At 27.8% G+C, this 13,611-nt stretch overlaps 1 protein-coding gene across 1 annotated transcript; it reads left to right on the forward strand.

Annotated features, from left to right (window-relative positions):
* Positions 1-13,195: 13,195 nt before the first annotated feature.
* On the forward strand, positions 13,196-13,549 carry OCT59_020952 (uncharacterized protein; the record flags this gene model as incomplete). The annotated part of the gene is made up of 2 exons (XM_066149519.1): positions 13,196-13,452; positions 13,534-13,549. The coding sequence occupies 2 exons, from the start codon at positions 13,196-13,198 to the stop codon at positions 13,547-13,549; spliced, it is 273 nt and encodes a 90-aa protein (XP_065990416.1).
* Positions 13,550-13,611: the final 62 nt, after the last annotated feature.

Genomic DNA, 13,611 nt, shown 5'->3' on the forward strand with positions numbered 1-13,611 from the left:
TTCAAAATTTAAATTTATGTCCATGCTTCTTCCACACCTTCTAACGACTGTTCAACCATTTCCTTCCTCTTTTGTTCTGACCAAAAAATATGCCAGAAATATATATTCCCGTTGAAAATAACTTTTTTCTCAAACAAAAGCCATACTTTTTGCTTAGTTTTATAATTATATCATTATCTTCTATCTTCTTATAATGGTCTTTAACGGCTTAAGTGCTTGCCATTTATATTTGTCCCGAATAGTTACCAATTGTATCTACCGAAAGTCATTGAGAAAATAGGTAAATAACATGCCCATACGCTCTTTTGTATTTACTAAGTCGCCTTCATTTTCATGCTTTAGGTGAATTTCTACTTTAACCGTTTGATACTTGTATTGTCTTTTAATCCTTAATCGTTTAACGTGGCTTGTACCGGACAAGATACTTACGTTTTCCAACACATTCTTCATCCGACCATGAACATACCTCGTCTTCGTGAATCTATTGCTTGGATTTCTTTTGGTTGTCTAATATCCCTTCCTATATTTTTCAACCGTTTCAACTACATCAAACTTGCCAAAAATTCGTTATATCAAAATTCCGTTATATCGAGGGTAAATTAATTATACGTTATGATGATCCGTTCCAGACCAAATTCAAGATTTTACTTATGATCCGTTATTTCTTTTTTCTTTTTTTTTTGTCCATCAGCGTGCAATGATAGATGCGTTGTAAACTCAACACTTTAATGCCTAAAACCTAATTTTGTATATCAATAAGAGTCTACGACTAACTACAATATCTATACTAAATCTCTGGAAAATGTAACTAGGTCTATATAATTTAATATGGAGGGAAGGAACGACCTCCGTATTGGGTACGGTCTATTTTTTTTTCAGACTTCCCAACCTCCAGATGACTTCTCAGCCCTCGCGTCAACCCTCATATCCTCAGATCCTTCTTCGATGTTGTAGCCGTCTTAGTATTGGATCACCAGTCATAAGCCTCGCTCAACCCCTTCTAAAGAATCCAAATCCACGAAAATCGTAATACGGAGCGTCCACCAGAGTCGGATAAATTTGTTACCAAGATACCGAACTAGTTTGTTGCACCACATCAAAATCACCTCATTTTCAAATAAAAAAATTGGTTCCTCAATAATTTGTGCTGCGCCGATCGTCCTTCCCGTCAACAGTTTGTCAGTGTCAACGCCTCGCCCTATTTTTGGGGGTCGTCACTATAAGTCAACTGAGAAGAAAAACTTGTTGGACAGAGAAGTTGCAAGTTACTAGTTGAAGGAGTTAAAAATTATATCAAATGGCTCGTAAAGGAGTGAATAATCAGTTGGTAATGTTGAAATGTGCAAAAAAAGAAGTTTTCCTATACGCTTTCCGTTATAGTATATCGAATTTCATTGTGTAAATTAATTTATATAAATCAGAAGGTTTAGAAGGTTCAAACATTAAGCAAATGTAAATATTTTATGTCAGTACAACTAATAATCGTGAGTTTTCTTAATTAAATAATAAAAATCAAACTCTTTTTAAATTTTATATATTATTTGTCAATAAAATTTTATTTAAGTGTAGCAGATATTTGCAAGTATTTTTTTTTTCTTTCAGGTATATTACGAACACAATGCAAATTTGTTGTCAAAAACATATTTGCAACTTGGCAATTCAAATAACAGTAAATAATAAATAATATTAAACACATTTACTATAACACCTGCACATATTATATTAATTGTAATTTATTCCTTTCCTTTTTTTCTTACACATATTTATGTAATAGCATATAAAGTAAAACTGTTTCATATAAAACAGGAAATTTGTTTTATTGAAATCCGTTATTTTAAATAATTTATATTTCATTATTTGAATATTAAGATAATAATATAGTAGAATTAATTATAAAAATTAATATACTGTGTATGTATAAAAATATGCTGTATATAAAAAAAAATGATTATCATGATAATAGATTAAGTTATGAATTATTTTTTTTTATTATAAAGAATTTTATTGGTGCTAAGTTTTGGCTGTGAATTGTGGCTTTTTGCACTGCAATTCTGGCTTTGATAATTTATTTGGCTAAATTTCTGGATATTGCTTTTAAAAGGAACAATTAATAATTGTATGACATAATGGGGCTTTTATGTTTATTTTATAAATGGAATTTAATAAAACTATTAAACCTCTTTTCTTTTCCTCCCTTTTTTCATCCAAATTCAAAATGATAATTTAATTAAATTTAATATTTTTTACCTTTTGAAACAAAGTTATTTACCATAAGAACAGTGATATAATTATAATAGTATAAATAAATTTCCAGTTGGTTACAATGAATATATAGTTACCTTTATTTAATAATTCTTGGACTCAAATAAATGATCTCAATTTTAAACATACACTTCATTCACTACAAGTATTACTATTTCAAACTTAACCATGAATGCTTTATTTTAACCAGAAAAAGGATACTAAAAGTTTCTATCATATCAAACACTTATAACAAAAATTTGTTTTATATACAAAATAGACACTATCTTTTATAAATTGAAACTCATAATTCATAATCTATATTACTTGATTTCTAATTTGCCTTCTGCTGCTGTCATCAGCGAATTTGGTGTACAAGTTGAATGCACAATTTCTTATCATCTATCAAAAGAGAAGGCAATTGAACTACCTGTCATTTTATTTCATCCTACTGGAAGTCGATTTACCAATCAGACTATAAATACAAAATAAAATTCCTCCAAATTTTTCTCTGGAGCCATTGAAGATAAGCTTTATTTGGAGTCACAAATTGGAGTAATAGTACAAATGAATATATAAAACATTGATTTTAATATATATTGCTTCTTTGGGTGATGATACATTACAAATATGGATTATGATACAAATATACAAAATCATGATGACATTTCAATTATAGTAGTCAAGAATTTATAACTTTAACCATTTTCAAATCACAATGGGATAAATTCTAATTATTTTGGAACTAATATGGGAGAAGAATTTTATCATAAATCATCAAAATTTGAAGAATTTATTGCTCCATTTAGGAGTTTATCAATAATAAAATATAATGGTATGCTAAATATTAAGAAATAGCATGATTTATATGTAATTGTTTCTTATAGAATTTAGAAATATATATGCAAAAACCAACACTATATTGATTCATCATAGTGATACAACCCTACTGGATGATTGCTCTGGTAGATTATGAAGTTAACTAGTTTATAGATAGCATATATGCTCTTGGCATTGCAGTATCTTAGAACATCTCAAAAATCCTGATCTTAATAAGCAGCATGATATACTCTAAAGAGTGATTTAATTGCAATGGAATAATAAATACTATAAACACTGTATATTGATAAAAAATTTTTAAAATACTATTGTGACAAAAAATTAATAAAAGCTTCTTTAAATTTAGTTGATACCTCCACAAAAATAATAAAAACAATTAAATTCTTCAGCAAGTAATGGGTATATGAGCGATATTGATAGCTTTAGAAACACACTGAGACAAATAAGCAACATATTATTGCTAATCATAATTTGGCCTTTTATAACTTAAATAAGTGAATTATTTTACTGTATTAATGTTTTATAATATTTATTTTAACATTACTTACTAAAGTATATTGTCTACACATCTATTAAGAACTATCTTTAATTTATTCAAAATCAAAAATACTTTAAATAATATAATAATTTTGATCTAACCCTTCAATTGTGAACTATCAAATTCTCATCCTATTATGTTATTAGAAGCAACCCGTAAAGCTATTATTTTGTTACAAAATCATCACAATTTTAAAAGATAATGATGTTTAAATGCAAATCAATTCACTGGTTTACCTAAACAATCTACCTTTTGAACTGATGATAGTGAATGGAGTTATTCAAAACACTATCAATAATAATAATGAACTTTGGATATTATCTCAAAATATGTATATGGGTAAAGCATATGATTGTGCAAATATATCCCAACTTGAATTAAAATTCCAACTGATTTTTCAAATCTTATATTAGGTTTATTTAAAGATAGAAAAAATGAAGTGATCACAGCAGCATATGGTAAAACTCTGACCAATAACATTAAGACATTTAATTTTAATTATATAAAAGATGAGATGTTTTATTGAAAAATATCAAATGTTTTTGGTTTAAATTCCAACTAGGGATGGCAACGGTTGGTCACGGTCAGTTATCGGTCAGTCATAACTGGTTAAGGGCCTTTGACTGACCGACTGTTTTGGCTGACCGTTTTTCTGACCGTTTAACCAACCGTTCAACCAACCGTTTAACTGATCACTTTTTAACATTTTTTTCTTGATTAAAATTCGTTAAAAAGAAGAAAGTGTAATTTAATCAAAAAAATGCTATTTAGCTTTTTTTATTGATTAAGTTTGTAAAAAAAGGCTAAATAATTAAAAAAAGGCCAAATAATCAGTTAAACGGTCGGTCAAATGGTTGGTCAAACCAGTCAGTTAAACGGTCAGCCAGAAGCCTTTGACTACCGATATCGGTCACGATCATAACTGGTCATGACCGGTTAATAACTGTGACTGTTGCCATTCCTAATTTCAACACACACTAGAGGTCTGCAAACAGGACCCGGAACCCGGAAACCCTAACTCGGACTGGACCCAGATCCAGGTTTGGGCTGGCAAAATTTCTTCAAAATTCACCCGGGCTGGGTCCAGGCTGGCACATGAATTTTCGTCAAACCCGGATTTTCATAATTCCGGCCAAAATCGTCTTAATTCCGGCCGAAATTAAACTGGCCAAAATTAAGTTGGCCAATTTTTTTGTTTTTACAACAAAATAATATAATAAAAGTCCGGGTCCAGTCTGGGCTGGGTTTTTGATATTTTAAGTCTGGGCCGGGTCAGGCCGGGCACTTTATGTAGGCCGGGTTGTAAAATAGTGGTCAATGCAGACCTCTAACACACACTACCAAACCCCTTACTTGATATAGCCACTGGTCTCATATTTGCAAAACTGCTTCAGGGTAGAGATATATATATATATATTAGCTATCTATCATGTGATGTTCCAAATAGTTATTGGAGGTTGATTGAAAAGAAAAATTTTAACAATAATATTTTAAATCAGTGGTTTTTCAAAATTGTTGATTGATAACAAGATTTTAATAACTTATATAAGTAATATAAGATACTGTACATGAACATTTTCAAGCTAACAATGGAAAGTTGCTAAAATGGCAAAAAGTAGCATATAAAAAAAGAATATAATCAAATTCAGTATCATGTGGATTTACTACCTCCGATTTACCTTCTTTCCACTCATGTTAAATGGTATTCATCAGATTTTATATTTGAAAATAAAGTAAAAAGGTGTTTAATATTAATAATAATAATGAAAAATACAATCCAATTTTGGATGTTCATCAAATTTCTGTATGGGAATTCAGAGAAGGGATAGTAATATTTATAGAATAACTATCAATGATAAGCTTGTAATATAACTTTAGTACAGTCAGGGAAAATCATACCATTAAAGTGTTTGACATTCCACTCTATATGGTAAACAATAATCTGAAAGCAGTGTTCAGCCATTATGGTGATTTATAGGAGGATGAAATTACTATATACCTGATTCAAGAGATTATATAGACAAGCCCTTATCATATACAAAGACAAGCAAAGTGTCAATACTTTTTATCAATAATGGAGTGTTTATTTTGGGAAGAAAGACAACAATCTTCTGTGAAATTAATGGTTTACCATCTAATAGTTATCCTCTTGAATGAATTTATAATATGGATGAAACAGATGTTTTTATATTTGTTTAATATTATCTAATTGACATAGAAATTGTCTCCACCATAAAAGACGAATGTATACTTGGGTCTATATTAATATTAATAATTCCTCTGCTTTCACAATCAAAAAAATGTTTACATATATCTGTTTCAACCTATGAAAAAAGATTACCCACGACCATGTTATGTATGTTATTAACAAAGTATTTCTACCAAGAATAGAAAATTATTAAACAACTTCTGCTTCAATATAAGAGGTGCTTTTATCACTTTATAATTATATTATAGTCAATGAGATATTACCTAAACAATTCAAAACAGCATTTCTATACCCTAACCCTAAACCAACATGGTATTATGGTATTAATCACACATGACCTATCATTCTTTTAGATTGATTCTGAAAACTTTTAGTCAAAATAATTAATACATGACTTAATTATTTAAGTACTAAAAAAATTTTAGAATATAATAATCAAGCGGGCATTCAAGGTGCTTTATGTAATGAGATCATTCTTCATATCCAAACGATTATTGAACATCAATGACACTGATCAATGTCTTTACCTTTTATTACAAGATCTAAGCAAAGCATATGATCATATCAACCTTTCTTTACTCTCTCTAGCACTCAAATGAATTAATATTCCTCCAAATCTCATCACATTTATCAACAACCTTTTTTATAGACATAAAAATAGTATAATTTTAGCAAATGGATTATCAGATCATTACAACCTCAAACATGGAATCATACAGGGCGAAATAATTTCACCCTTATTATGGGTCATTTATTATGATCCTATGTTCGCTGCTATCAACAATTCACCTTTTCATGGTTATCAATTAACTTCTTCATTACCAAAAAAATATCTATAGAAATGATGACAATTTTATTTTGAATATTGAATTAAAACTAATAGTTATTTGGATGACATGAGGTTCGCCAGTACATTTTAAGATCCTGAACAACATCTTAAAATTGCTGATGACTTTTACATGTTGGCTAATATAAAATCAACAAAAACAACTAAAATATTAACAAACGATAAAGAACTCTTGAAAAACACCACTTATCCACTACTATTTGGTGAAGATCTACGCTGGTCAAATAGGTCAAATAAAAGGTTATCAGGTAAACTTCATATACCTGATGGCCCTACCTATATTTATTATTGAATCTGGTTTGAATGAAATCTGATAGATCTATACGATTTCTAACCAGTTCTTGGCACAGATCAGGATTAAATCGTGCAACTGTCATGGGATATATATTTTTTCTTTTTCTTATATATTATTTATTTACAGTATATACACTTTTATCCTATCGCTTGTTATATATCATCATAATACCCTATAATTCATTAACCTATCCCTATATCTCTTTCTGTTATGAACGTCAAAACTAGTGGTAATACAACATTTGGGCTGGCACATATCAGGTAGATTACAGGTAAGTTTTAAACAAATATCTGGCACCTGATAAAGTATATTAGTACCATATTCCATTATTTGTAATTAATAAATATGTAATTTTGTTATTTTAAATTGATAATACATAGATAAAATAATGAATTTCTAATATTATTGTTTAACTGATTTATTATGTACAGTCACGTCAGAAAGTATTGCCCGATTTAAAAATAATGCCAAAATCGGCAAAATTTTATTAATTCTCATTAAAATTTACATAAAAAAATAACTTTTAAAATGGCTAATAATGTGTTGACCCTCCCTTTGCTTCTAGTACTGCATTGATTCGTTGTGGCATTGAGGCATCAACTTCTTCAAAAACGGAGCAGTCTAAATTTTCCCATTCTTCACTTAGTGTGGCTTTAAGTTCACCCACAGTTCTAGGAAAGACCTCCCGACTCTGGATATTGTCTTTTAACTGCTTCCAAATGTTCTCTATCAGATTTAAATCAGGGAATTGGCCGGCCAATCAATAATCACAATTTTATTCTTCTTTAACCAATCTTTAGTTATTTTCATGGTATGAATGGGTGCATTATCTTGTTGAAAACTTGCAGCCCTTCCTGTTAATTCGCAAACTGTATGATGAAATGGATGGAGATGTTTATTTAAGATTCTAACATATGTATTTGAATTAATTTTTTCATTTCCTTCCTTATTATTTTCATCACAAAAAATCAATGGTCCTTTTATCCCTCCCGCAAAACATCCCTAAACCATAACTGATTTTCGACCACTTTTAAAGGTAGGTGTCAAACATTCAGTGTTAAACCTTTCCCCTGTATGCCTCCAAACTCTTATTTGTCGTGACTGCTTTCCAATCTCAATACTTGATTCATCAGAGAAAATAACTTGTGCCCAATCACGAGCTGTTTTTTCTTTATATTTTTCACACCAACTAATACGAGCTGATGCATGCCTTTTTGATATAAAAGGCTTTATTGCAGCAACATGGGAATGAATTCCAGCATCATATAGTGTCTGTTTAGCAGTTGTTACACTACAACTCAACTTCAATTTATTAATAACTTCATATAAAGGTTCACGTCAATTTTTAGTAACTTCATTAATGAGTGCATTTTTTTCATTATCATTGAGAGCAGATGGCCATCCTGAACGCGGTAAATTTTCAGTTTTTCCAGTCTTCTTGTATTTGTCAATAAACCAGCGTATTGTGGTAGGGTCACGTCCCATTTTTCTTGCTATTTGTGCAGGATTGAAATTTTCCATATACGCTAGTATTTTTCCCTTCTCTTGAGGAGATAACTCAGTATAATGTGTCATTATTTTTTTAACTGTGAAACGGGTTCGGCAAGTTGTAAATTTATGGGAAAACAAAAAAAAATAATAAAAAAGGGGTATAAATAATGTAAGCTAGGTGTATCATTACACAATACAAAATCGGGCAATACTTTCTGACGCGACTGTACTATCTATTATTTTATCCTATAAAATAAAGAACTTCAAATATCCACAGTTAGTTAGAGTGAAGTATTATGGTTTCAAATATTTTTGTTATATCCAAACTTTTAGTAGGTGAACCCTCCTGGTAATTGATGCAAATTCTTGAAATTATATTGATTTTTCTTTTTAACAAAAGAATTCAGTAATTATGTTCTCTAACATCAACTTTAATAAATTACTATAAATAAAAAAATAAAAAAGTGATTACTTGAAATATTTATTTGTTATATTTGTTATAAATATCTTTTTGAAGTAGCATTTGAATAAATCACTTTACAATTTGAAAGACTTTAAACTCTTCTACATAAAACTATTTAACAGTCTTTCTGATTTGTTTTCCAAAGACCTTTTTCTACAATAACTGATTGACATATTGAACTAATTTAACATATTACATTTATTAATTGGATATATATAATTTGTTATATTTATTAAATATATGAGATTTGTTAAACTTATTAAATATATTTTATATATTATATTTATTAAACATTTAGACATCATAGCAAATATTTATTATATGTAATATTTTATTATAAATATAGGATGTTTTTGTAGTAATGTTTCTTTCAGATAACAAAAAGATAATAAAGTTTTATTTAAAGTAATAAAAGGTTTATTTAATTATCATTTAGTGATAGGTTTTATTTGTGAAATCCTTTATTTGTGATTAGTGTATATGAAGTGAGTGCTAATACATATACCTTATGCTTACATAATTAAATTATTTGCATTATATTTTTAAGTGCAAAGAACTGACCTAGCACTATTACTATAAAAATTATCTTATAGTATATAACACGCAATGGTTCGTATTATATGTGGCATTATATTCATACTTTACATGACTTAAAATATTTTTTAATATCATCAACATGTTGAAAGAATATATAAAACTATCACTAGTAATGCCTTAACTATAAGATTCAATTTACTAGGAGTAAACCCATCCTGAGATCCACGAAGTAACAATTTAAATTCATATGAAGTATTTAGGTTATCTGCAGGTAGAATTTCTCTATAGGGTATTACTGTATCTGAAATTTCTTTAGAAGTAAAATTATAGAATTTAATGAAAGTGATGCAACGTTGCAAAGTACCTCTCAAATACACTGAAATCATCCTTTGATAAATTTGCAGGGTCTGAAGAAAATTCAGGATTTTGAGCATGTCCACATTTTTCCAAACTTGAATTTCACTCAATCATTTGAATGAACGATATCAAACTTTTTCTGAAATTAAATAGTAATTTGATGAGTTAAATATCTTTTCTGGTATTAAATTGATATAACATTTTTGAAAGGTTCAAGAAAGAATTATTTTCAAAGCTTGTTTATATGTTATTTTATAATGATCCTTAGATTTTATATTATTTGCAGATTTACGTAAACTAAGATTCCTGAAGAATGAAGGTTTGTAAAAAACGCAATAATACATATAATACGTTGCAGAAATGCAAGAAGTTAATTTATCTGCTTTTATTAAAATTTCAGAAATTTCAAATATCTAAAACATAATTCATAAAAAAATATATTTTCCGGAGGACTTTTAAATAATTATGTTTAACACAAACCGTGCTGTCCGCACACGCGATCGGTATATAAACAAAAAAAAAACTCGATTTTAACATGGAATTTGCTTGTAACACCCGGTTTAAGGTAAATATAGGGAATTTATGCTATGAACTTTCTTTCAAAGCATAGTTTAGGATAAGTGTATTAGGAAAAAAAATAAAGAGACATTTACTGACGATTAGACTAGTGAAAAAATGGTGTTTGTGTGACTAGCGTTTAAATTATCCTGTATAAATTAATTTTAAATTGCTGATCCTTTTTTTTTGACGTATTCTTTATAGTTAAGACCGGCAAGTCATGTTGTACATCTAATCTAATTCCGGTTAATGAATTTAATCGGAATTTTTTTTTTTCAAATATATATTTTTTTTAAATTTTTTCGGTTCATTTTTTTTTCTTGAACCGATCTTTGAAAAAAAAGAAAGAACCATTTGTAAAATTTCCTCTTCTCTTTCAAAACACCTTTTCTTTCCTTTTTTTCTTAAAAAAAAAAATAATTTTCGTTTTTTTCCCCTTTCTTTTTTCTGTTTTTTTTCTTCTTTTTCCGTTTAGATTTGGTTTTTTTTCCAAAGCCGAAAAATTATTATTATTTTTTTTTTACATCATTTTTTTCGGTCTTTTTTTTTAGAATTTAGACAATATTATTAATTTTTTTTGAATTTTTTTTTCGGCCTTTTTGGACCGGATTATTGTCCTTTTTTTTCAGAATTTTTTTCGGTACTTATTTTTTTTTAAACCGATTTCTTTCTTTATCCTTTTTCTTTTCCCCCAATTTTTCCAATTTTTTTTTCTTTCTTTCGAATTTTTTTTTATTTTTTCTTTCTTTTTCCTTTCGGTTTCTTCGACTTTCCTCTGCCCCTCCCTACAAAATTTTTTTTTCGTTTTTATTTTTTCGATTTTTTTTTGTTATTTTCCGGATGGCTTTTTTCCAATCTTAAAATTTTTCTTTTCAGTTTGGCTTTTTTTCTTTCAAACCGAATTTTTTTTTCCGAATACATTCTTTCACCATTTAGGTTTAGATCGGTGATCAGATCAATGTTGCGGCGCCATGGCATTTGCCTTTTTTCCTGATTCATATTATTAATAATAATATTATTTTTTTTGTATCAAGCTCAATAATAAACTAACATAATTACTTAGTATTTATTTATTTTTTGTAACAATAGATCGTTATAATTAATTTTTCTGGTGAATTTTTTTTTTCTAGAGGATGTAATTTTTTTTTAATGCTAAAATGGAATTTTTTAAGATAAAAAAAAAAGGTTTTTTTGTAACAATATAACAATAAACTACTTATACAAAATTGTTTTGTAATGAATTTGTAAATTTCGTGTGATAAATAAAATTTGCATTTAATAATAATATTTCATATACTGTATAACACTTGCACACAATTCATTAATCATGTAAATTATGTAATTTATTACATCTATTTCCTACTAAAGCCATCATAATAATAGTAAAAAACTAGACCTATTCACACCATGGCAAATAAAATATAAGTGTTATTATTACTATCTTACTTGATCTTGATGGGCAAGTATCATCCCCGGAGCAACGCGACGGGTTATCGCCTAGTTGTATTTAAAATTTAATTGAATTTAGTAAAATATATAAATAATATCAGTTTCAGGTAAAACTCTATCCGACTTACAAAATATTGCAAGATTATTTGGATATTAAAAAATAGTGACACTAATATTACTCAGAATTGTAAAAGTTTTTTGGATTTAAATAATAATTTAAATAATGGTTGAAATTATAATTTATTATTATGTTAATTACATACTCGTCAGATACTTTGTAATCGGATTAGTATAAATGCGCCCAATTCTTTTTTTAGGTCTCCTTTAAGCAGTTCCTTTAAGTAAACGAGTAGCAACAAGATGATACCCTTTTCTTCGTGGATACCTTTAATCTATGCGATATGTTGAAAAAGAATGTTTACCAGCTCAAACATATTTCATTGCCATAGTCGTGGTTAGTGATTCTGACTTAACTGAAATCAAATGTAGTTTTAGCTATTTGTTACAATTGTTAAAAGCTATAATAAAGTTTAAATGACCTATGTTTAATCAAAGCTAAAATTAACTTTTGTTTACAATACACATTTGACTCATTTGAATTTAATCAAAGGTTGGACCATGTTATTTAACACATTTCGCAAATTAAAAATTTAAATAACAAAATAAAAATAAAATTTTTATTTAATTTCTATCTATAATTATAACTTATAGTCATGTATATAGTAATGGAAGAACTAGGAAAAGATAATTAGTGATTTTTTTTAAACAATACCATTAATACTTCTTTTCCTATAATTTCCTTTGAACAGATTGTTCAATAACGGTTTAATATAATCTACACTAAAGCATAGTTTTGAACAAAAAAAAGGTTAGACTCTTTACCAAATGTTGGTAATTTTAAACTAATAAGGATATTTAGAAAAACATGATTAATAATAATTTATTTATTTTTAATTTTTAAATTTAATTTAAACAGGTAAATCAGTTCGTAATGGACTGTCACGGTAATATCTTTTTAAAGTTTTTTTTTACTTTACAAAAATTTATTCTCTGCCAAATCTGAACTAACAAAAATAAATAAAAACCAATTATTTTTGAAATCCATATATTCGAGATTAACCTATTATTGTGGGTTTTCCGTTACAAAACCAATCAATGATGTATTTACAGTATCGGCTACGTATTTGTTTCGATAATGCTCGATCTTCGTAATTTTTCTGCGGTGATAAACATTAAAATTTACTGCGCCATTGCACAAATTTGTGAAACCACATGAGGTTGTGTACCAACCATCTGCTGAAAAAAAATATTTAAGGAATCATTCAATCATTTTATTTTATTTATTTTTTTTTTTTAAAAAAAAAATTATAATGGATGATAATAAATTTTTACCAAAATTATCGCACAATTTACTCGAAATTTTGAACGATGATGAGTATTATGATATAACAATCGAAGTTGGTAATGACCCTTACGTAAAAATATTCCGTGCTCACATGGTCATCTTAAATTATCGTTCTAATTATTTACGAAGAATTTTGTCAACAAATAAAAAGAAAAATGATGAAACTTTGGTACATATTAAACTACCAAATATCTTACCTGAAAATTTTCAAATAATTCTAAGGTAAGTAAATACAATAAATAGGTTATTATTTTACAAATATGTAAATAATTTTTAATTTATTGTAAAATGATTATATTTCAGATATATTTACGGATGAAGACTTTCTTTGGATGGATGTGATACTTTGGATATTTTTAAGATCTTGATTGCCGCTAGTGA

Source organism: Rhizophagus irregularis, chromosome 3 (assembly GCF_026210795.1).
Source record: "Rhizophagus irregularis chromosome 3, complete sequence".
Classification (NCBI taxonomy): Eukaryota; Fungi; Glomeromycota; class Glomeromycetes; order Glomerales; family Glomeraceae; genus Rhizophagus; species Rhizophagus irregularis.